At 40.9% G+C, this 24,312-nt stretch overlaps 2 protein-coding genes across 2 annotated transcripts; one reads left to right on the top strand and one right to left on the bottom strand.

Moving 5' to 3' along the window:
* Positions 1–2,107: 2,107 nt before the first annotated feature.
* cdkn1d (cyclin-dependent kinase inhibitor 1D) lies at positions 2,108–6,120 on the bottom strand. The gene is made up of 3 exons (XM_044021688.1): positions 5,922–6,120; positions 3,804–4,330; positions 2,108–3,644 (listed from the first exon to the last, which is right to left on the bottom strand). The coding sequence occupies exons 2-3, from the start codon at positions 4,324–4,326 to the stop codon at positions 3,580–3,582; spliced, it is 588 nt and encodes a 195-aa protein (XP_043877623.1). The 5' UTR covers positions 4,327–4,330; positions 5,922–6,120; the 3' UTR covers positions 2,108–3,579.
* Positions 6,121–17,335: 11,215 nt separating this feature from the next.
* On the top strand, positions 17,336–23,825 carry sapcd1 (suppressor APC domain containing 1). The gene is made up of 4 exons (XM_044020739.1): positions 17,336–17,584; positions 21,050–21,205; positions 22,116–22,271; positions 23,593–23,825. Exons 1-4 carry the CDS (start codon positions 17,486–17,488, stop codon positions 23,680–23,682), a joined length of 501 nt encoding a protein of 166 aa, XP_043876674.1. The 5' UTR covers positions 17,336–17,485; the 3' UTR covers positions 23,683–23,825.
* Positions 23,826–24,312: the final 487 nt, after the last annotated feature.

Raw genomic sequence — 24,312 nt, 5'->3', positions numbered from 1 at the left:
GTTCAATGTGATGTGGACACTTTTCTTTTTTTAGACTGAAGCATCTCGCACTTGCGACGTACATTAGCTTTATTATCAGTACTGTAAATCCTTTAGGATATTTTTGGTTATTAAAGTATAACTGCTGGTTAAGGAAAAAGGCTTCTCTTTACTTATATACTATTTATATATATACATATATATGTATATGTATGTATATATATATATAAATATGTATGTATGTATATATATATAGATATATATATCTATATTTATATAGATAGAGTGGAGCTGATTACACTGCACCAGCTGTTATGTCCATTACTGCAGTCGTTAACCAGCCTCCAATGGAAAGATGATTGCTTTGATTAAATCAGTAAATAGAGCTCAAGTTGGTTTTTCCATCCACTGTGACACAGTGGGTAGTTTTAACCCTTCTGTGCCCAACAAAATACAAGGCGCATGTCGTATAAAGTGCTTTTTAAATAGTACTTTTTTAATAGTACCTGACGCTAAACTTTGTTAATGCAACTGAGCTTCAACTGAGACTTGACATTCTGTTATCTCTGAACTGTAATAATAGAATGTAACCTGTATCTGTGGTGGTTTTTTTTAAATCTGTATTGGTTTTATGTTCATGTGTTTACATATCAAGTTTCAACAATGTAAATGTAGCTATTGTAAATAAATGCAAATTCCATTTTGCAAATCATGAAAATGTCTCTGAAACACAACTTGGTTATAAATAATAATTATTATTCTGTACGTGTAATACCATATTAACCCACCAGGAGGTGCTATTTGGCCAGGGACATTTTTTTTATATAGTGCCATAAAACACCAAAGAAGTAGAATTTCACACCCGAGTTTTGAGGTTTCTTTGTTTTGTCATTAAACATTTTATTATTTTCAGCACTCGATATGAAAGGCAACAGTGCACCAGCAACCCATCAATGGAATCTCTTATCATTTACTATACAAATATTCAAAAAAGAATATGATTCTGAACTCTTTCGTGATGCAAGGATACAAAAAAAATCTGTATTAAATTACAAAATCATTATTACAAATGTATACAAAGATTACTGTACATGCATGCATATACAAAGTAATGGACAACACTATGTTTTGATATAGCTGCGACAGGTGAATGAGGACAGCAAAGTCTGCTTGGGTACAGTAAGACACATCTGTCTTGGCTGTTACTTTTGAGTTTTCCTGTTTTTTTACACGGCAACAAAAAGAAAAAATGTTAGGATTTGTGTCCAACTGTGGTTGGAAAAAAAAGTCAACCATCTGCGCCTCAGACTCTCAGTGAATATTTGTAGGTTTTATTGAAGATTACCTTAAAAAAATAGTTTTCTTGTCAACAAAGTAGTGCAAAGATATAGTTTCACATATAACACAATTAGTTAGTTTTGCCAAAAAAGAAAACTGGGAATTTGTCATTTTTTACCCACAAAACAAAGATATAAGTTAAGATTTAAGTTAATATAGACTTTGAAAGTTTGAAACACACTGCACACAAACTATATCTCTCTCACACACACACACACACACACACACACATAGAAATGCTGACAGACGGAACAAATACTCCAGATTTGAAAAGTGTGTCAACCTGCCACGTGTTGCTATACTCAACCTAGCCATGTAGAGCCATGAAGAAAGCCAACACTGTGTTAACATGATTATGCGCGACTACTTTCAAGACGATTTCTTGCAGAGACTGAGGCGGGTGGCTCATGAAAGAGAGGCTGTGAGACTGACAAAAGCTTGTCCAAGTCACAGGGGCACTGGTCTGGACCGGAGACGTCCTTTGATCCAGACGTCCGGGGTCCAAAATGTTCTCTCTGTATAAGGTTTGTTTTTCCCCTTGTCCCCCAACCTTGAACTCCTTAGCTCTGTCAAAGCAGAGTGAGGCAGTGAGGGAGAGAGAGTGGCGCCCCACTCCCTGAGAGGGAGCGGTTTCCTCTGCACAGAGCGGAGCCTCACTCTGACACACTGACTCTTTCACCTGATGTGAAACTCTACACGCAGTGTGGCCCTCCACAGCTTTTACCACAACACAATAATCACTTCTCTCTCTCGTGTCTGAACTCTGAAGACATAAACAACCCAATCTACATCGGTTTTTGTTTGTTTATTTCTTTTTTTAAAGAGCCTTGTCTGAGTCACTAAATCACATAATGAGGTAGTAGTATGGGGTAGATTAATTAGGGCTATGGCTTTATTCAAATACAGACTATAATGATTGTAGGTAGAGAGAGAAAAGTCAGCACCCTCTATTGACCAAACAGTCAGGGGCCAGAGTAATATATGTTTTGAAAACATCTTTTTTTTTGTAAAATCCTGATGTTTGAGTGCGTCCACGCATGCCACTTGGGCAAATGATATGTTTCTGAGTGAACGGGCATAGCAATTTCTCTTTGGTTCAACTGCCTCAGCTGCCACAACTTGTACAACGGGTGAAAACCTCAAAACAAAACCACAGTGACACTTTCATTCACAGACGCCGTGTGTACAGACACGACGCTAGAAAAAGGAGAAAGAGAAAATGTGATGCAGATCAACTGCTTGTAGAAACAAAAATAGCCGAAAGCAGAACCAAACACTTTGAGTGCTTCAAGCTGCAACAGCATGAGATAAACGCTACATTCCCTTCATGGAGAATAGAGACGCATTCAAAACCTACAGGCAAAAATGCTACACTGATAAAAAAAATTTTTTTTAAAAACATAAAGCTGAAAAACAAAACTGAATAAGGCATGTTCTAGTCTGCTGCCAAAAAATACATTTTTACAACCCCATTATGCAAATGATACAAAAAAAAAGGGAAATCAAGTTTGGCACTGTGTGGTGGTGTAAAAATATTATTTATGGCCTTTAAATTTAAGTGGCAACGGTGGAGTGTGTGAGCCACATTGACTTTAAGTCTTAGGCATAAATTGGGGCCTGCGGCACAGGTTACCGCAAACACCTTATCTTACCTTTTTCTTTTTTTTTCTTTTTTTTTTTTTTAGACGATGAGCTAGCACCGTGAATAATAAATAAACAGTCACATCTTGAACATATACTATTATTACTCAGAAATGTAGTCACTATTGCAGAGGTATGACTGTATTGCCTCATCAGCAAACCTCCACCGTTGACCTTTAACCTGGCACTAATCACAGTCGCACTGCCAGAACCATGTTTGAGGTTTTGACCTCAGGCCCAACTTGGGGGGGGTGGTATTGAGCTCAAATACTATCCCAGACTTGAGTTTTCCGTTATTTCCTGATAGAGTGCATTTAAAATGATTTCACAGTATAATCATCTGAGTAAAACAGTATGTAGAATATATACAGTATAGATAATATAATTAACCACAAAAAACATTTTGTAGAGTCTGAGCTTGTTAAGCTACAAAGTGTAGCTTTCTTGTGCTGGACATTTAAGGTATATGGTGTTGGAGGATTTTTTCAAGCCCATGCTGTATGAGCTTGTGGACAGTCAGTTACAAATTGCTACATATATACATATGCTATGACACATATCAATGTGAGGTGATGTGGAGGGGGTGGAAACCACTGATCCTCCACGAGGTCTTGCACTTTTCTACTGTCGGGAAGATGAAGACGATTTGTTATGCAGAAGCTTCGTCTTCTTCACTTTGAAGAAATCTGGAAAGGGGGGGGAGAGTTTAGTAACTAATATCTGTTGTGTGTCACACTGGAAATGGTTTAACTACATATTTACAACTTAATTGGACTATTTCTTTAACAAGATACGATATGTTTATTGACAAATACACAGTAAAAAAAAATGGTCCATAGACTGACCTGTGATGGCAGACTGTCTGCGTTTCCCTGGCTGTCTCAGCGTGAAGCACCCCCTAGTGGCCACCTCCACGTACTCGTCCCCAGACCCAGATCCAGAAGAGCTGCTGGACATTGGAGAAGCCTCGCCTGATGAAGACGACGTCCACCTAATGCTTTTCTTCGCCCTGAGCCCAGGCCGCACCACAGGCCGCACCACAGGCCGCACCACAGGCCTAACCATGCAGCTTCGGTAGAATGCCGGCACATTCTGGCTCTGAAGCTCTTCCCACTCGATATTTGAACCTTCTCCCGGCATGTCAGTATGGAAATCAAAGTTCCACCGGTTGTTGGCCACCTCCACACTCATGCAGAGCAATTTCTGGAAGTCCTGCTGCAGCTGCTGGTGGTCCACGGGCCCAAAGAGGTTCCGCCGCACCGGCCCCACCTTCAAGTTCAAGGTCTCGATGCCGCCCCGACAGGAGAGTGTCGAGTCAGACGGCGTAGCCGATCCTGCTTTTGATGTTGACTGAGAGGCCATCATCATTTCCCTATGAGAGATCAAACACGTGCAGACACATGGTGTTAGAGGAAGGGCAGATGTGGTGAGTCCTGCACAGTTTCACTGAGGTGTTATCTGGCAAAGCTATAACACACACACACACATTCATATAGAGAAGCTATTAAATGCTCAAATCCCCAACACACCATATGCCTGCTTAGGCACCTTTGTGTTTTATGTGACCAAATGCATGTGTGCGCTGACCCGCTAAGTAATTACTCCAGCAACAGGTGACTGATCCAACAGCATATAAATCTCCCTGCTGCATCAAAGTGAACCTGAGTCACGATCCACCTGTTCGGGTGTCTGCCAGTCAAAGGTCAACTGTTTCGGTCAGCAGGTCATGTGGAAAAAATGCCCATGTAGGCCATTTGTGTGGAATGTTTTCTGCATTCCCTATATGACCTCATTACTTTTGAGTAGCACTGTTGAATTCTGACAATGGGCAGCACCAGTAATTGGTTTTCTAACTGCAGTCTTCAAACGTGGTTGTATTACAACCTGTATTACTCCCTACATAGCATAAGATAATATTTTACATACATAGAAGACAACCTAGACTCCCAGTGCTTTATCAGCTGTACGTGTGTAAGCAGTACTAGTACATTTTCTGGGATGGGCAGTAACTACAGTAGAGATAAATATGTCGCCGTGTTGCGCAATTGTTAAACGCACATAAACACTTTCACCAGTCGAGTGGCTTGTAATTTCACCCTGTCTGACAACTCGTATAAACTGTTTGTAAACATGCTGGAAACCACAGCAGCTGTATAGCATTCAAATTGAATTTATTATCAGTGCACACTTACTGTGTATAACTGTACAACTTCGGTATTGTTATCTGAGTTTATATTCGCAGCTGGATACATATGTTCAAATAAAAGTATTTATTTTGGATACTGTGATGAAAAAACTACGGAGGAATAAGTGCCTTCTTTCACCGACAGGGCTGCTCCAGTGAGCTCCGAGTGAAAGTTGTTTGTGTCGAAAATGAAGTGGGCGCGGTAATGTATGCAGATCAAGTTTCCACACGGGTCACTGTGCCCACTCCCACAGAGAGGAACGCCACCAACTTTCACGTATTTTTTACTAATATTTACTACGACAAAAACACAAAAGTAATGTAAAAAATGTTTTAACATATACTCTTCAATCCCCCGAACGCACCACCGAGCAGCGACGAAACGGTGAGACGTTCACGCGCAGTAAAAAGCTGAGGAAAACGAAGACAAATCTTAGTGACGCAGTTACTGTGGGTGAGAATATGGGTCAATGAGATGCGACACGGCAACGGTCCGCAACTTGTCAAAGTAATGAACAGTCGTATTACACACAGAAAACAGACAAAACAACACTTAGAATATTATTTACGTCAACTTAAGAGGGTTTGCTTCACATTTACACTCGTACTTTCTCTGTTAGCGTTTAGAAAAGCGATGAAAAAAAACAACAACTAAACAGACCGCAAAGAATATAAAACCCTAACAAGTGACAACACAAAATACGTAGCTACAGTAATAAATAAACACACGTAAAGGTTTAACACATATGTTGAACATATGAAGTTGTTTTCCTCTTACCATCCGCGTCAGTTAATTAAAAAGTGGAGTTTTGTGTCCGCAAACTAAGTACAGTCGATCCGGTGACAGAGCAGTGTGACCCACGGTCCCGTGGAAAGAAATACACACTGTCACGCTGAGAGGTTGGGAGTAAATCCTGCCCACGGGAGGGTTGTTCTCGTGCTCTTATCTACGACTTGTTTGCTACGGGACTCGTGAGACACGAAGGGGACGTCCTTCTCGAGAGGAGCCTGTCACGTGGTTCCCATCGAAATACTCGCAGTTGGAGTGCAGCCAGCACGTAAACAACTCATCCAAAAAAAGCCTCTATATAATCACACAATTTTATTTAAAAAAAAAAAAAAAGTTGCAAAGCGCACAGAAAATAACAAATAAATAATAATAATAATAATAATAATAATAATAATAATAATAATAATAAATAAAGCTGCACTAGAAGGAAAATAATAATATAATTGCATTATACAAAACATTTTTATAGAACATTTATACAATGATAATAACAACTTCTTACCGTGTTGTAATAAGTGATATTAAAATCCTGCTCGGTGTTTTTTCTGCTCCCAAAACCTTTTGCTCCAACTCTCCACTGCAGCCCTCGCGTCTTGCTTTTCCCTCCAATTTGCCTGGAAGTAGGTCAAATATCTTGGCAAGGGCGGCCATTTCCACTCTGCCTCAAATGTGACACACATTCTCGTGTAGTGTTTGCGTGACGTTTTATTTTGGCACCACGCCCACAACCTGCAGTCACGTTGAACTGCAACGTGACTGTAGGTTGTAGGTCAGTCGGCTATTATTGACTGTGCAGACTAACCACATTCCCATTTGGATGTATAGAATGTATACTGTACTGTACGAGGAATGAAGTGGTGAAAAACACTGGCAGGCTACTGTGCATGGGAATGTGCATTCAGTTTTTACTAGGAGTGAAGGGCAAATACTGACCTTTTAACTTCAGATTCATATGAAAAAAACTTAAACTTATTCAATCTTAGGTATATATTAACAATTTAACACATTGTATGACTTTTTTTCTGGTTTAATGAACTCTGATGTTAAATGGGTGAAAGTCCACAGATAAGGTGTCTGTTGTTTAAGTAATAATTAACGGCACTGAGATGATAAATTGGTGAACAGAATATTAATCACGTATAACTGGTCGATAATGTCGGTCATTGTACTGAAAACAAATAACACTTAGTGTTAGTGTTTGTTTCAGTGTGTATCTGGATAAAATAAGGCTTTCAGATGTGTCACTCAGGAAATTTCTATTATTTTTTATTTCATCAATATGATAATCAGTATCTGCACCTCTAAAATGTCAAATTTCTGATTATTAGTTACCACCTTGCATTGCATTTTGAGATCATGGCAATAATAGCCATCAGTAGCTCCTCATTTCCTTTCCTATAGTTGTGACTCATTTCGTTTTCCTCAACTGTTACGACACTGTTGGCTCTCCATTCCTACTGGTACTGTGAAAAGGCTTCCCCTTTTTTCCTATTATCACACAAGTTCTGTGTTATTATGTTATTGTCATTTGTCCCGCAGCTTTTCGGTGACATAGTGGAAGAGTCATCTGAGAGGCCCGCTGGCCGCCCAAAGCCCCTCACTCGCAGAGGTTATTCAAGGTTTTTCTACACGGCACGTAGATCATTTTATTCAAGTCGTGTTTTGTTTCTCAGCACAAACATCTGTTTCTGCAGAGGTTTATGAGACACACTGCTTTAATCGTGTCAGATCAGCAGGGACTGTGGTGCACTTACTGTTTGTGTGAGTAGTGTGTGTGACAGCCCGTGCTTGTAGTAATTCCGTCACTACTATGGAATGCTTATTGGAAAAGGCTATTATTTCACGTGGGGGGGTGCTTAACAAAGTGTTCTAGGCAGTGCAGTGTGTGACTCGAAGCAATAATATGCAGCGAATAAACATGCAACCAAGTTTTCAAAAAACAATGACAACATAACAACAAAAAATTAAAAAGCAAAACAAAAAAGTCAGAATACTTGCCTAAGAAGTCCAGTTAATGACTTAAATTTGATTTGATGGATTCATTTAAAGATATTTCAGTTTCCATTCCAGTTTTTCTTAGTTAAGAAGTTATGAGATTTTCACAGATGTGGATCTTTCTAATCTGGTGCATCATCAATAATAGAAATGTTTGCATTAAAATGTGCCCTCAAATTACCACACCAATGCCCGTGACCACACAGTACAACTCTGATCATTCAAACTCAAACTTTAAAAAGTGACAAACATACAGCCTGGAAGCACATCTGGTCACAAACAAACTGTCCTCTTGCGGTCAAGTCTTGCGTGAGTTGTGCAGAGGATACAGGAACAACAATAATAAAAGATGGATTTGGCATCATTTACTACTGACATCATCTTCTGAGTTCCCATCCTGACACTTGATAGTCAAATTAGGGATGTGCCCCATTGTCCTAATGCCCTACTAATCTGTGTGTGTGTCAAGTACTGTCATTGCAGAGAGATGACAAAGAGGCTTCTTCACCATGATCCCTCACTGCTGTGTCAGGCCTCTGACCCATATTTACAGTGAGTATATCTGGTCTACAGTCCTAATCCCGTGCTTGTTGTTTACAGTGTTGTGTGTGTGTGTTTTGGTGTGTTGCCCCACCTCCCATCTTTAATCCTGCATTGTTGTGCTGTTGGTTATCCAATCATGAAGCCTATTGTCCTCCCAAAACGGTCACTTCTATTTGCATGTATTAGTATTCCCTCAAAACAACAGTCACATTAAACACAGTGGGGCTCAGGTCAGAGGAACTATCATGTGCGTGTGAATACACTTTTTATTCAAATTCATTCAAAACTTTAATGGAATAAAAATGTTATGCAGCTAACGGAGCTGCAGCCTGAGTTGTATTTATTATTGGCTGGATTTTATCGAGAACACGATTTATTTTGAGGATTCTTACCAGATCAGGAAGACAATAAGGCTGAAGTGACTCGTATATGGTCAAACCTGACACTACCAGTCAGCAGTTTGGACAGTTTTGAACACATATGGAATTATGTTGTAAACAAAAAAGTGTTCCTGGAGTAGTCACCTGGAATGGTTTCCCAACAGTCTTGAAGGCGTTCCCATTATGTTTGAGACCATCAGTTGTGTTATACAGAGGTAGGGTTGGTACAAAGGTCTATACAATAGGGCTGTTCACTGTTTAGACGCTATACAGTGAACAGCCCTATTTGACTACTGTTCTAATCTGACAGTTCATCATTACTCTAATCAAGTGCTGAGCACTTTTTGGCTGCTTTGCCTTCACGCTGTGGTCCAACCGTGTCAATTGGGTTTAGGTCAGCTGATTGTGGAGGCCAGGTCATCTGACGCAGCACTCCATCACTCTCTTTCTTGGTCAAATAGCCATTACATAGCCCGGAGGTGTGTTTGGGGTCATTGTCCGGTTGAAAAACAAATGATGGTCCCACTAAGTGCAAACCAGATGAAACGGCTTGTTGCTGTGGTAGCCATGCTGGTTAAATTAACATGCACCTTCTTCTGTGGCTCACAAAGACACGGCGAGTACAGTGAGTCTGAGCACGACAGGAAGTCTCTGCAGTGGAGGGGAAGCTGTGATGAGAGAACATTTGGTTCACATGCAGGTGCAGTCAGCGTGCGGGGGATTTCCACATCCTTCTGTCTTCGAGCGACGCCTCACCACAGTCTGAAGATTGTTTCACGACAGTCTGATGTGCACCACAACAAACCGCGAGCAATGAGCAACAGCAGAGAGTCCATGTCTACTGCTGATCTGAGACACAGATAGCCTCACGTACCCCAAATAAACAGCTGCAAACATCATTGTTTACACCCAGGCGCCATGCTAATATGTGCAGACATGGATTTAGTATGCATTAGCAAATGTTTATACAGTGGCTAGAGTTTGAAGCAAAAACAAACACTGAAGATCCGTGCTGGAGAATACCTGTGGGCTATAACGAAGCAGAATCCACAGAAAATGAACTGATCGCACTAAACATTCTGGTTTTACGGGCGTAAAAGTAATTTAAGAGGCTACTGTTTCATACACTGTCATTTTTAGTTAAGAAATAACATTTGAATACTGGATGAAGCTATGTGCAATAGTCCTTAGTTTGATTTCTTTTTATCGTTGACATGAGTATCAGATACACATATTTATCTCCTCGTGAATCAAGAAATACAATCTCAACGGCCATAAAAAATAACTGCTGTAGAAAACCAGTGGAGTAAAAAACAAAGGTAGGAATAAGAGACTGAAATTTTACTAACGCATGTCAAATAAACACCGTGTCTTTTGTTTTTGACAATTTGCCCGAATCTTTATCTCAAGATTGTCCAATTATTTTACACGTGTACTCAGTCCAAATGCGTCTCAACAGACGCATTTGGACTGAGTACACGTGTAAAATAAAATGTAAAGGTTGGGGGTCATCTCGTTTAACCTACATGCCTGCGCGTATCTGCGTTAGTATGGCGGCTCTTTAATGTCTTCTTATCACTTAGGCACAAATGATCCCTGGGGTGTAAACTAAATTTGGAACACTGCACTTTGTGTGTGTGTGTGGGGGGGGGGTTTCCATGGGGAGCATTTGCCCAGCTGTGGAGGCCACAGGTGGTGTGGTAGGGGAGGATGGAGGAGAAAGCTGTGCTCTGATTTCATATGAGTATGTGCGTGTGTGTGTGGGGCCTGCAGAAGTTTGAGGTGCTCTCTCTGGCAGCTGGATATTGTCAGGGGTTCACCACTTGTGTGTTGCGTGTTTTTTCTTTTGGGCGGGGTCGGGGATGGGGGGGGAGCCCTTTGGGCGCTTGCCCGCAGGGGTTTTGGGTGTAACGTACATATGTGTTTTCTTTCTAGCGGCAATCTGTTTGAATATACCTGTGTGTTGGCTCACTTATCTGTAAATCTAGAACCACTTTTTTTGCTTGTATTCAGAGATGCCCAAAGTTAAAGTTAATTTTTATTAATCCCCTTAGGGAAAGTATTCCTCTGCATTTTGACCCATCCTAGAATTAGGAGCAATGGGCTGCCACACTGAGTGGCGCCCGGGGAGCATTGGGGGTTGGGTACCTTGCTCAGGGGTACCCCAGCCCTTTTTGACCGGGTGGGGATTTGAACCGGCGACCCTCCGGTTACAAGTCAAGTTCCCTTTCCCCTTGGCCACAGGCTGCCCTAAGTGTGAGGTTTGCATATTGTGTTAGTGGTCGTGAGGAGGAGGAGGGAGGGAGGAGAGGGAGGAGGGAGGAGGAGGAGGGAGGAGGAGGAGGAGGGAGGAGGAGGGAGGAGAGGAGGAGGAGGAGGAGGGGTAGGGGTGAGGGGGTACGAGGGCGGTGCAAGGAAGGTGTAAATTGATCCTCTGTTTTTGTCCTTGTCCGAGGAGGACTTGTTTTGGTCTCGCTGGAGTGACTTTGAGTCCAGTTCAATGTCAAATCTCGAGAAATAGTTAGCTCTTTGTCTAGAGATAAACTCTTATATGTAATATATTTCCTTACTTCAAAATTGTAACCTTCTGTTAGTCAACTAAACACATTTAAATTTAAAGTTGTTGTGGATTATGATACAATACAATCTAAGAGTTCCATTCATTTATAAGAAAAGAAATAAAAACGACAAGCTTGTTTTTAATGATATGTAATGTCAGTCACTACAGGAGTGACACTAATAAACTCAACTCTCGTGAAAATATACAGAATGTGTCACTGAGAGCTCCGGGAGGCCACAATGTTTCTGCTCGACACAGCCGAGGTGAAAAGGTGCTACACTTCAGCTGATGTGTTTTCACCGCTATCTACATCTGGAGGACATCTGGTTTGCATCTGGCCCCGGCCGTGTAGTGTTGGGCTGCGTTAGAGTGTGACAATATGTGTGTTTGTGAGCAAGAGAGAGAGGGAGGGAGGGAGGGAGGTAGGGAGGACACGGAATATAAGAGGGATAAAGGAGCAATACACTTTATGTGTGCATTTTGTGAGCGGTTGTTTTTATAATTAAAAATCAGATCTTTCATGCAGCACCTGAAAGTGACAGGCTACGTTTGAAAAGTGCAGTGTTTCATCAAAACCCAACCTACTGCAATTTCATTAACTTTAAAAGAGGGGTGAAGGTGAGGAAAGGAGGACACAGAGTGGAGGAAAGAAGAGGCCTTCAAGTTTCAAGGGGGAAGTTGGTGTTTTGAACCTCTCCATTGGGGCCCCCGGTCATATGGTAACAGGGTCAACTGGGCTTATGTAAGATTTCCAAAGTTTCGGTTGAACCCGTCAAGTCAAGTCAGAATTGAAGAAACATAAAATGTGCCGTGTGTTTTACTGAAGGGGAACAAGTGTTGACTATTTTGTGCTCGTTAACTGAGCAGTGTCATGTGACATCAGTGAGTGCTGCAACAGATTCAACAGGCGTAACTAAACGTCCAGGCTGACCTATGTGCAGATGTCCCTATACGGCCCACCCTCTGAACATATACGTGACTTATAGTATCCAAATTAAGACAAGTCTGAACAAGATGACAACATGTGATCAGCATTTCTTATATTTCTTAGTTTGCTTTTCTTGCCATAATAATAATAATGATCACCTCAGAGTCCCGTGTGTGACATTTAGGGTGGGTTTACTGACAGAAATGTAATATATGACCCATACGTATGTAAAGTAATTGCTACCATACTTTCCTTGTGCAAAGCAGAGGTTGGTTGCAGTCTGCTGTTTCACCATTGGATGTCACCATTTCCTAAACACTGGCCCTTTATGATGTGGAGCAACAGCTGCAGTGTGACGTCACGTCATCGGACTGACAAAACTCACGTCAACATAATCGAAAGACTGTGTTATTCCGAATAAGGTCAAGAGTCAGATTAGTGGTTTCTTTATTTGTTAGTTCATAAGGGTCTAAACCTCATTTAATTATGGATATGTAAAACCACTACTGATCAAAAAATGTACCATCAAAGAATCAGCTCCAAAACCTTCAGGTTTATTTTGCTCCCTTATTACTCATGAGAACTATATTTAAGACAGGAATAAGGCCTCCTTATTGACTTCAGATATTATATTTTACCATGGTGTCTAAGAATACATTTCTCTGACAGCTGTAAACATGTCCAATGATTAACGTGTAACCACTTATTTCTATTAAGTATGGTTTGTTTTTCTTGGGTCACGTGTGTGTGTGTGTGTGTGTGTGTGTGTGTGTGTGTGTGTGTGCGTGGCGGCGTGTTTGTGTGTGTTTGTGTGTGGCTCAGGGTCTCAAGACAAGGAGGTGAGTGTCCGTCTCCTAACTAATGAGGCCCCATGAGAGACGGTTTCATTCCTATGGAAATGTGCATGTGAGTGAGCGTGTGTGTGTGTGTGTGGGGGGGGGGGCGGTGTTACATATCTGGATAAGATTCCTTGGAGCTATGATGTGGAACAGCGAGCCTTGAGTGGCCGATGCTGGCGTAGGAATAATGTGTGTCAATTATGTGTGTGTGTGTGTGTGTGTGTGTGAGAGAGAGCATGTCTTTAGGCCGTGTTGACCAGTTGTCATCTTTGTGAGGACATTTTGACCCTGTGAGGACATTTTGGCTGGTCCACACAACTTTAACGGGCTATAGACCCAGTTTTAGTGTTAATTTGTGAATTAGCTTTAAGTTAGAGTAAGCACAATTTTTCAAAAATACTACCCCTATTCTTGTAATACAAAGCTAAATGCAAATTGGTGAAATATTCCTTTAAGGCTAGGGACTGTATCAATATGTCTATGAGTGTCCACACAAATAATGCAAAACCAGCTGTGTGTGTTCTTGTATGGGTATCTTTGTGAGGACCAAAAAAAAAACTTAGGGAGTGAGGACATTTTGGCTGGTCCTCACGTTCTGAGGGTTAAGTCTTGGTTTTAGGATTAGGGTTGTGATGGTTAAGGTTAGGGTGAAGGGGTTAGGGAACGCATTACGTGTGTCCTCAGTGTCCTCACTACGAATGTGGTGTGCAAACGTGTGTGTGTGAGAGAGAGAGAGAGCATTTCATCTGTCCATTCATGTGTCGATTTCGTTCTTTGTGGTAAAAAATGATAGTGAAAAGTGAAAAGTGCAGTGACAGCAGCATGGTAAAGGTGTGTTTGTGTGTGTGTGTGTGTGTCAAAGTGTGTATGAGCACGGAGGAGTGAGACAGGAAGCATCAGCCACAAAGTAGTGGTGGTGACTGAAAAAAGCCTCTGTACAGGCTGGTATACACACACACATATATATATGTGTGTGTATACAAATGTGTGTAAAACATAAGAGTATAGACCACAGCAGACCAACAATCTGAATGCATGCGTGAAAGTATTTACCCTACAGTATGTGGATGTGTGTGATGATGAACTTCCTGTGAGAGGGGGGCCCCACAGAGGAAGTTCAACGTGATCTTATTTGTATCTTGTGTCAACAAGCTGCTGATATTGTTGAGACTTTCATATAAGGTGAGCTTAGATTAGATTCTTACATAAATAGTTTTGTTTTTTTTCCCTGAGTGAATACAGCCAGCGTGACAACAACGCATAATTTGCACTTTACTGCACCATGAGCTCCATCAGAGCCTCGGGTTAAAATCTAAAGACAATCACATGTCACAGGGTCATGGGTTTTCCTCAAAGACTCAGCAATGCTCGTTCCCTGACAGCCGCTCAATCCCATGATTTTGAGCAAAATGCATTCAGTGTGACAGGCTGTGACATTTGTCATCATCACTGTTTTGAGATCATTTTCTTTTCACGAACCATACAGGATTTTCGAACCACTTATATAACCCAGTTATTTCAAAGCAACAATGTACACACAGTTGACACACTTTTGAGGAATGTTGGAGCTCTGTTGTGCGGCGCCACCTGGTGTTGTGTTGAAGCTCCAGCAGCTTCTTGCACCAGTAAGAATTTCAAAGCCACAAAATGTCAGCTCAGAATGTCTCTCTATCTCTCTCAGCTCCCTTAGAGCTCCCTCTGCTGGAAGAACAGCAGCACTTCAACAGTAAATATGAACCAAAGCCAAATGTCAAACTGCTTAATTACCAGTGGTGCGATAATTAAGGAGGGTTGCGCTGCCTCAGGATAAACTGTCTCAGTCACACCCTCTTACAAACGTGCATCCAACATTACACATAATTGTCTCCTTGTTACGACATCTAAATAAGCTGATTTTTCAACACACAACAAACAACCACAATCCGTACACGGTGGTGCACTGGCTGGCATTGTTACCTCACAATGTGTGTGTTTTCACCGGGTACTCCGGGTTCCTCCCGGAGTGCAGATTATAAGGGATGAGGTTAACTGGACACTCTAAATTAACCACAGGTGTGAGGTGAGAGAGGTGTTTCCGCGATGGATTTCAGGACCTGGTCATGCCTCCATCGATACATTGATGTTTGTTGAGGCTTTTTAATATTGCATTTTGACGTAGACATTGAATGTGATGCGCAACGCATTAAAACACATATTGCCTTGATAAAAAAAAAAAAAAAATTTCAAAGCTACAAGGAGCCACTGCAGAGGGGCCACATGTGGCTCCATAGCTGCAGGTTTCAGACCCCTGGTATAGGATATTCAGTGTTAGTGTGAAGGTGCAAACTTTCCCATGAGTCTAACTTTGCCTCATTGGCCTGAGGCAGCGACACTGAGCAGCTGCACACTGATAATAATGATGTTAAAGTCAATGTTCCATGGCTGATATCCATGACTCATCCATCCTGCTCGGCCGGGCCTGCTCGAGTTGAACTGGACCTGCTGTGTTCCCTGTTGTTATAATGTCCACACGCTCCCCACACACACACACACACCTGTGTGCTCGCTGCACACGTGATCCCTCGTCCCCAGGTTATGTCACATTCCAGGGAACGTGTTGGGACAGGGAGCTCACTGGAAACCCGGGGAGAAAATAAGCACATTCGGAGAGGAGCAGCACCTTCAATGCAAAAGTCAAGTCTCCACTTCTGCTGAGGTTGTGACATGATTCCTAGAAAATGCAGCCAGTCCTTGACCTGAGGAAAACCGTTCAGAGCTTGTGAACTTGAACTTGTTTCCTCCCTCCCACCTTGTTTCTTCACAGCTGGGATTCAGGATAAATAATGTTTTGGTGGTTTTTTTTTTCATTTTTAGCCAGCAGTTCTGAACACCAGAGGTGGAAACTAATGAATTACATTTACTCACGTTACTGTAATTGAGTAGATTATTTTTGTATACTTGTACTTTTTAAAGTAAACTTTAAAAATTGTAAGTTGACTTTTACTCAAGTATGTTGTTTTGGAAGTACTGTACCTCAGGTGAATGTGAGGACAGGGGAGTGATGATGAGGACAGGTGAATGTGAGGACAGGGGAATGATGATGAGGACAGGTGAATGTGAGGACAGGGAACCGATGAGGACAGGAAATGTGAGGACAGGGGAACGATGATGATGAGGACAGGTGAATGTGAGGACAGGGGAGTGATGATGAGGACAGGTGAATGTGAGGACAGGGGAATGATGATGAGGACAGGTGAATGAGGACAGGGGAACGAGGACAGGGACAGGGGAACGATGATGATGAGGACAGGTGAATGTGAGGACAGGGCGATGATGATGAGGGTGACAGGGGAACATGATGATGAGGACAGGTGAATGTGAGGACAGGGGAATGTGAGGACAGGGGAACGATGATGGGTGAATGTGAGGACAGGTGATGATGATGAGGACAGGTGAATGTGAGGACAGGGGAACGATGATGATGAGGACAGGTGATTGTGAGGACAGGTGAATGATGATAAGGACAGGTGAAATGGCATTAATTAAGGTCCCTTAGTGAGTGACATTTGTGACCTTTGACCCGTTTTGTCTGATACATTAAGCACTTTAATTTGTAAAGATTTGCCTTTAATGTAAAACAATGAACGTGAGAGTTGTGTCCCCTTTTTGCACAACACAAGAAAGAACCCAGAGGTTGTTATTAAAGTAACTAAGCTACTTTTTTACTTTAAAACTTGAGTACTTTTACCTGTACTTAAGTTAAAAAACAAAAAACGTTAAATAATATAGTGGTACTTTTACTTGAGTAGAATATTTTTAGTACTCTTTCCACCCCTGCTGAACACCCACGACCTGTCTGTCACCTTTGTTAATCTTTCGTGCACAGACTCACTTTCACATTTCCTGCCATAGTTCCCTCCCCTGTTTTCACTTTTAATTCATACTTAAGTGCATGTTTTGACCTTAATCCTCCCGCTTCTTCATCCATCTCTCTCTCTTTCTCTCTCACTGTCACTGGATGTTGATTAACCAGTCATGGCAGTCACATGTGGAATTTTTCATTACCTCGCCCCGGGGCACCATGCTGTCTCTGCCTGTGTATCATGCTACTCTCTTTTTTTCTACTCCTGCCCTCTCTCTCTCTCTCTCTCTCGCTCTCTCTGGAAAACACACACACACACACACACTCATTCTCTTCCTGGCCTATTATTCAGACTCAGCCACTAAAGCACGAGCTGTGATTTGTTGTTTGTTGTTTGTTGCAGCAGCGACAGCTGCAGCAGCTTTGTATGGTGCAGCTGTAGCAGACAGTGACTGATCGTCTTTCCATGGCCTGTCATCCGTCCAGCACAGGCTCCTACACTGTGGTCATCATCCCACTCAGGACGAGCCTCTACAGCCTGGACGCACTTCGCTTCTACCTATGGGTGAGGGGGGAAGATAATTGTGTGTGTGTGTTTTTGATCTTAATCAGTTCATGTCATGGTGTCTTTCCTCTGAGTCACTCATATTTTGTCCTTGTCTACATGTCTATTTTAAACAGCTGAGGGGGGAGAAAAGTGCTGTAGTTAACACATTTTTTAATCTGTGTATCTGTCACTACTTTGTTACTTTTGGCAAAAAGTAAGAAGTGATAGCCCAAAACAAAGCAGAGGCAGGTTTGTGTCCCTTTGGACTCATGTAACACATGTTTTTTTGTGGCAGATTTTCAGGTCATTGACAATATTCAACACTATTGTGTACATGTATGTACAGCCTGTGTATACATGTACGTGTCCTGTACAGTACAGGACACGTCAAACTGTATGTCGTGCAAGCAAGTACAAGCAGATGAAGGAGTGGCACAGAACAGTAACTGCATCAAAACAAGGGACACGTCTGTCTCACGTTCGTCTCACGTTCGCCTCACGTTCACCTCACGTTCGTCTCACGTTCGTCTCATGATCGTTTTCTTTGTCAGTCTTTTTCTTCTATGTCAGAAATGTGGAACAGTGAGAGCCAGCAATGACCATCTACTGTATATTAAGGTCAAAGTGCAATAGATACAAGTTAAATCCTCTGTGACACTTTAAGAAGCACTGTATCGTTTTTGCTATATTTATTCATTGTTGCTGATATTTCGGTGGACGTTTTTTTAGACAAACACTCCTGTGGCTGAATTTTGTCAGGTTGCAATATATGGTTTTCTGTGTTGTGTCATTCTGTCTTGTGTTCTTGTGTCCTTATGTCTTGTGTCCTATCTTGTATCCTTATGTCTTGTGTCCTATCTTGTGTCCTTATGTCTCATATCCTTATGTCTTGTGTCCTTATGTCTTATGTCCTTGTGTATTTTGTCCTTATGTCTTGTGTTCTTATATCTTGTGTCCTTTCTTGTGTCCTTTCTTGTATCCTTATGTCTGGTGTCCTGTCTTGTGTCCTTATGTCTTGTGTTCGTATGTCTTGTATCCTTATGTGTTTTGTCCTTATGTCTTGTGTTCTTATGTCTTGTGTCCTATCTTGTATCCTTATGTCTTGTGTCCTTATGTCTTGTATCCTTATGTCTGGTGTCCTGTCTTGTGTCCGATGTCTTGTATCCTTATGTCTGGTGTCCCGTCTTGTGTCCATATTTCATGTGTCCTGTCTTGTGTCCTTATGTCTTGTGTCTGTATGCCTTGTGTCCTTATGTCTGGTGTCCTGTCTGGTGTCCTGTTCTGTGTCCTTGTGTCTTGTGTCTTTTTAACCACTGCTACAAACCAAATTTCCCTCCTTGAGGGACATTAAAGGTCTGAACTGTTTGAGCACACGGTGCCTGAGATTTCATCAAATAATCTTAAAATGTCTCTAAATAATTCAATCATTTTGTCATGTGATTTTAGCACACGACAAAAATAATACCTATTGATTTATTTATTCAGGTTTTAAATCTTAAATTGTATCTTCAACAGATTTAAGTTAAAAGCAATAAAAGTCTGCTGCTTTTGACTGTCCAAAAATAAAATGAGATTTTATTTAAAGCTTCTTAGATGACCCTTAAAGACTGACATGATGTATTCAGAGTGCAATCTTAGCACCAAAGTGTTTAAGAAAAAGACTTCTGAGGACTTTATTTTGGTGTAGACAGAAGAGGTTTAATGTCTAAGTCTTTAATCGGTGACATAATAACGTGTCTTACTGGTTGGTGAAATAAATCCTCTTTAATCTGTAGTACATAAAAAGGGGAACTAAACTATTTGCGTTAATCCAGTGGAATCTAACATTGTCATGATCCACAGAAACAAAACACTCGTGGTGTCTTGAGCCAGGCTTTTCCATCTGTGCCCTTCCTCATGTCTGAGTGTTGTTCTGCGCGGCTGCCGCCAAACCAGTGACACATTCCCACATGTCAAGTTTGCTCCTCGCAGCTTTCTGTTAAAACCTCAGTGTATGTAACTGGGTTCCACCCACTGTAAATCTGTCATCATTAAAGGAGAAGAAACTGTACAAACCAGCAGTAATGTGTGTGTGTGTCTCACGTCGTTGTGGCTTACAGCAAATCTTATGTAACGCATGGACTTTTTTGCGTTTCTTGATTAGGGTTAGGACAAAATATTGTTTTTTTTAATACACTGGCCCCAGAAATTAATATTTTCATTGAAAAAAAACATGATGGATTTCCTTGCCAATTTGCTTCTTCAGTGTTATTATGTCATGAATCCTTAGAATTTATGGTAGTCAACTGGTTGAAGGTAATTGTGAAATGAACTCCCTGCACTTGACCCTTTTAGGGCCATTTTGTATTTTTCAGTTACAAAGATATAGTGATGTGACAATTTATGACTGCCTTGCAGTATATTGATCATAACAGTATCACTGTATCATGACGTTATTACTGATCTAACCCAACTTTATTTATAAAGCATTTAAAAAATGACAACAGCTGAAACAAAGGGCTCTACATCAGAGATAAATAAAACAAAAATCAAATATAAAAACATAAGCCGTAATAGACCTAAGAACAAACAAACTGTGGAAAGTATTAAAAACAGCACAAATGAACAAGTCATTCAATAAAACTATAGAAAAGAGAATACCACATATTGATAGAAGATGTAGGTTTGAATAACTTTATTATAATTTGAATTGCACCATAAGTCAATTTACCCAAGTTACCTTAACCTTGAGTTAGTGATGTAAAGGCCCTGATTATACCTTTTCCTCTTCTTTCACTTACTCTTTGAGTGCACGTTTAAGGGTCGTTCCATGCTTTAAAACCCACCAAACTTGTTGTGCACATTAGGAGTAGCAAACAAATGCAAGCTGGCTGAGATTTAAGGTGATCTGACTAATTTTGCAGGATTTACAGTTAACAAACAAACAAACATTCTCCCATTTTGTGTTCCCACTAGCTGCGCAGCACGCTTTCACTCACTCAGACACCGCCCTCACCTTCCTTTGATCTGTAATGCAAGTTGCCACAGCAACCATGGTAGTGGCCAACAGGAAGTTGCCAGTAACAAACATTGAGAGAACTCAGAAGAATGACCAGACTGGCAGCATCATGTCAACCATTGAATCAGATGTACCACAGCAGCAGAAGTTTATTACCACACTTTATTATGGGTCCTGTGTACCTAATAAAGTGGCTGGCGAGTGTATAAATACAAGTGAGTGTGTAGACAATGGAGCTAAAGGCCTCCTGATGTTCTGTTGATTTAGTTCCGTGCGCAGACAAAGCCTTGGGGGCCTCTGGAAGACAACGGGCACAGACTGTGCTGGTCACGTCCCTTTACACCAGGCTGCATTGTCTGTGGTTGGGATTTTTTTATTCAGCGTTTTGGTGCCATTAGGATGCACATGTCAATGAACATGTACATGTACATGTTCCGCACAAAACTGCAAGTGTTTGTACCTGACTTGTGTTCCTCTTGCTGCAGATTCAGCGCATGAGGGATCTAGAGAAGGAGAAGGACGCCCTGTGGTCAGGCCTGGAGATTCTGGAGAAGTCTCGGCTCTGGTACGTCCAGCGGCTGGAGGAGAACAGGATGCGACAGGACAACGTCGAGACCAAAGGGAAGTTTGACTCAGCTCAGGTACAGGACAGTGCTGGACTCAAGGCCTCATTGAGTTTGTCGTTTCAGTTTGGCTAATAATGATCCCACAAAGTCCATAATCTAATCGGGATTTCAGCATTTCTTCTCCTGTACACACACAGAACATTATAATCCAGGTGTCTATGAGCACAATGACAGTTTAAACAAATATGTCAGTTTTGTGGACGTTTTTCATTATACCCAGAAATGGCACAAAATCAATCTACAAACCAGGATGATTTATTTTGTATAGAGTTAGTTCTCTGGAGAAAAAATAAAAAGGTTTCATTGTTTTATTCTATTTTTGTATTATTTGGTGCACTTTGTTCTGTAGTGTTGAGTTGTTCCACTTTCAATTTTCTGAGACTATATTACCTTACTTATATGAGCCTAAATTCTGGATTATCTGATACAATACTCAGAGTATCATTATTGGTTTGACACATATCAAAAGTCATTGGAGCTGATATTGTAATAATAACCAATATGACTGAAAAAAAACCTTAGTATTCCAACTAAACAAAGACAGTAACAGTGTAAATAAAAAGTTTAGCAGTTAGATATCAGACTGATATCAGTATTGGTGGATACCCAAGATTGTGGTATCACATCGGTATTGGTTCATTTATTATGTACCTGTCACTCTTTGTGTTTGATTTGATTTTGAAAGATTATTTGAACTGAGAGTCAACAAGAAATAAGAAAATGCAAGGGCGAGAAAAAACATCAATTAAATTTAACACAAGTTGACACATGTTCAAAAGGAGTGGGAGTAAATCTGGACTCATTAAACCACACCCCTTCTCCCTTATTTATATGTTTATTCCACTTTTTTTTAATAATGAGTGTTAATAATACTAATCATTATTATAAGTTTCTGATCATCTCACCTCTTCCTCTGTGTGTCCAGACTCGGTCCTGCCTCCTCAGGTCTCGTGTCCTCAGGGTTAATGGTTCTCTGGGCTCAGTGATGTGTGAGCCAAACGTCACGAGCAAAAGCGACCCTTCCCTGCCGGAAACTGTGGCGGACAGCGACCTCCGGTGGCACAACTCGGTGCTGACTCAGGTAAGGTACTGTCAGGTGGAGGTGGTCGGTAGTTTTTGAGTGTTTGTCACGTGGAGGATAAAATTGTAGACGATGGATGAATGGATGGAAGAGGATAAGGCCAAATGGAAAACAGCTTAAATTAATATATGTTCTTAATAGTAAGAACAGTATGCAAATAGTATGGGAGAGGATTAGAATTTCAATTTAGTATTAAAAGTATTGAAAAAGTGTGGAGTTAGGATTGAGCCATGGTAGGGTGAGTTGTCTTTCAACTGGAAGGTTATGGGTTCAATTCCTACCTCTGCTAGTCTAGTATGTGTCCTTGAGCAAGACACTTAACCCCATGTTGCAGCTTGTGAATGGGTGAATGGCAAAAATGCAGCTCAACAAGACTAGAAAAGCTCTGTATAAATTAAGACCATTACCAACTCTTCTTCCTCTGATTTTATTTGGTAGTAACAAGTAACAAAGATAGTTAGAGGGAATGTAGCTTGCAGTAAAGGTAAAAGTTGCTGGAAATATAAATAACAAAGTTGTTGTACTTTGATGCATTACAACACTGCTCTTTGCCTATTGTTCTTTTTTCTTTAACCTTTAGAGCACAGAGCATTGCGGCTGCTTTTTTCCATTACTATGTTAAAGCCTACACTATACACAGAGGCTATAAGAACATGTGCAATACAGAGTGTCTTATATCCTTTTTGAGGAAATCAGATCGCCAACCATATAAACACACCTGAGCAAAAACTGCTTAAAATCTTAAAATCGGATTGAATCTGTGAAATTTGGAAATATGTCACAGTTCAAAGTTCACCTGGCTATTTTGTGACTTCTGCACGATCATTGCTACTTTGTGTCGCGACTAAAAAATGTGATATAGAATGAATCATAACTGACCTATAAACACACACGCCCCCAGGAGGTCCATATAAGGAGTTGTGTATTATTCCCATGGCAAATTACCACCTGCGGCACAGAGCACTATGGGTTAAATCTCTGCCAAGGAAGTTCTTTTTCCACAATGGTCTATCTGTCAGTTAGTTTGATTGTTAGCAGAAGTATGGAAGATATTTTCACAGACGCATACTAATGAGGTATGGATCGAAAAAGGAAGAAGCCTTTCCATGTTTGGTTTGGATCCAGATAAGGGTGTAGATCCAGGAGTGAACTATAAGGCCGTGTTGATGGAGAGACTGGAACTTAGTTTGAGCTCAACTGAGAGTGAATCGTATTTTATTTTATGTTATTGTGTGTAACATTATACCCTTCAGAACAAGGCTTCACGTTTCTCTGTGTGTGTGATGTGGCACCTGTTGTGCTCATCTCTCTTCTTTGGCAGGAACTGAGTGACAAAAATCATCGGATCTCCACGTTGGAGCTGGAGAAAGACGCCCTCCTCGAGCAGCTGTATGAACTACAGGCTCACTGACTTTCCAGCACACACACGTGTCTGTAAAAACGCACCACACGCTGCACTGCAACATTTCAATGGATGTCATACACTTAAAATGCTTCCTAACGGCTTGTATGTAAATATGTATTTAAATTAATAAATGACAATTAATGATCCAACATCTTGTTCCTTTTCTTTGAACTAGTTCCTGCTCGGTGATACATCTCTCAACTATGACTACGTTTGACCTTAGCAAAGAGAAAGCTTTAATTAATCACCACCATTAATTAACTTAATGTAATAATTATATCATGTAATTACTGGTTTTAAGTTAGAGACTAAAATCCCCAGCTACTAAAAGTTGTTTTGACAGTTTTGAGCTATTTGTCAGTTGGCATGTGAGTATTTCAGTTGCATCTTTCAAATTAAAGGTTTGCATATGTTCAACAGCATCACAGTTATAATTAATGCCTCAAAAAAATAACAATAATACAATATACAATACAGAACTGATGACACTTTTCTCTTCTGCTCATGACCCCTTTTATTCTTGATGTTTTATGCAGAATATATGAGTTAATTTGTTTCCTCTAGTTTTTATACGTTCTCCTTTTTAAGTGAAGTTGGATTGTCAGTAGTTTGGACTTTGACCTCTGTGCTCACGTG

Source organism: Solea senegalensis, linkage group LG3 (assembly GCF_019176455.1).
Source record: "Solea senegalensis isolate Sse05_10M linkage group LG3, IFAPA_SoseM_1, whole genome shotgun sequence".
NCBI classification, from domain to species: Eukaryota; Metazoa; Chordata; class Actinopteri; order Pleuronectiformes; family Soleidae; genus Solea; species Solea senegalensis.
Note: the sequence above shows the minus strand (reverse complement) of the source record. Positions and strands in the feature narration are given on the sequence as shown.